General features: G+C 26.2%; 1 protein-coding gene across 1 annotated transcript in view; it reads left to right on the top strand.

The window, feature by feature from the left end:
* The first annotated feature begins 883 nt into the window (after nucleotides 1–883).
* The window catches only part of LOC101506338 (uncharacterized), a 5,296-nt gene continuing 4,753 nt past the window's right edge, over nucleotides 884–1,426 (top strand). Inside the window, 2 exon segments of the mRNA XM_012717497.3 lie at nucleotides 884–1,093; nucleotides 1,095–1,115. Coding sequence (XP_012572951.2) covers nucleotides 1,034–1,093; nucleotides 1,095–1,115 — 81 coding nt within the window. The 5' untranslated portion in view covers nucleotides 884–1,033.

The following is a 1,426-nucleotide window of genomic DNA, read 5'->3' as shown; positions in this document are numbered from 1 at the left end:
TCTATTTATTTATTTTTTATGTATTTTTATTAATTATAATAATTAAATTATATATATAATTTAACGAAAAAAAATTGAATTTTTTTTTATTTTAAAGATACCAGTTGGAAGTCGCCATTTGGGAGTAGACCTTCCTTAAGGAAGTCGCCATTCCAAATGGCGACTTGTAAGGGGAAAAAAACTTAAAAAAAAAAAAGACATTTTAGTGTTTAGTTTTAAAAATGGGGTGTTTAGTTTTGAAAAGGGGGCAAATTGGTACATAATTTTCAGAAAGAGGTTATTCAAAAAAAATTGCCAATTAAGGCAATTAATAACTATGATGATATTAATATACTGTGTTTGAATTTAAATTCAAAATTATCCATTTCTGACATTTAAAATGTGTATCTATTTCAAAATATAAGGAAAATGAATAAAAGTAAATAAATATATTTAATTTAATATGAATAAATAAATATAAAAGTAAATAAATATATTTATATTTCACAAAAAATATGAATTTAGTCATAATTTAAAATATTAATGCACGTAAAATTATTTTATACAGAGAACCAAGTACAACTATTTATGGTATAATTATTATCTCACACGCTTACAAAAATATAATAATATTTCAAAATCGATTGCTCTTATTTACTTACTTTGGATGCAAGAATGATTTATATTGATGGTGCATAGTTTAGATTTATTTAAATTATTTGACAATATCAATAAAGAAATAAACAAATAAATAGAATTCATGTTTACGATGAAAAAATAATAAAATCCATCTTCATTTCCATTGTTTCTTCCACCTTCTTCAAAGAACCCTCGGAGTTTTTACCATTGTGAACAAACATCGAAATTGTGGCATAGGAACGCCCTCTTGTTTTTTCTTTCACCACACAAATTCTCATTTTTATTCCCTCTCTCATTTATTTCAATCCACAACTATTTTTCTCTGATTTCGAACATATCTATCTCTATTTGGTTGAGCCACATCTTGCAATTGTTGTTATTTTGTTTTGATTTCAGAGGTTTGTGTTTGATCCTCATGAATCATATAAAAGAAGTTGTTGTGTATGTTGACCCCATTTTTGTACCATATGGCTGCTGCTGACAACACCAACCCAAAGGTATTATTATAAGAAAAATCCTAAATTTTCAATTTTTTCTCACGTAGGATATTTTTTTGTAAATTGTTTTGTGGGATTTTTTTTTTTAGTTTAGAATTCAATTTTATTTTATCCATATAATAAACTATCCATTTGTGATATATGAATAAAAGTTCACTTTTTTTTAGTTCATATTATCTTCATGCTTTGTTTTTGGCTAGGAAGTTAGTTGAATGGTGTGAGACCCTTTATTAAAGAAGTGGGTTGGCTAAAAGAAAGGCCATGGGTTTGATTAGAATGTTAGGAAGCACACACACAAATACCGTACACGA

This window comes from Cicer arietinum, chromosome 6 (assembly GCF_000331145.2).
Source record: "Cicer arietinum cultivar CDC Frontier isolate Library 1 chromosome 6, Cicar.CDCFrontier_v2.0, whole genome shotgun sequence".
NCBI lineage: Eukaryota > Viridiplantae > Streptophyta > Magnoliopsida > Fabales > Fabaceae > Cicer > Cicer arietinum.
The sequence above is the reverse complement of the archived record's forward strand: the minus strand, read 5'-3'. Positions and strand labels throughout refer to the sequence as shown.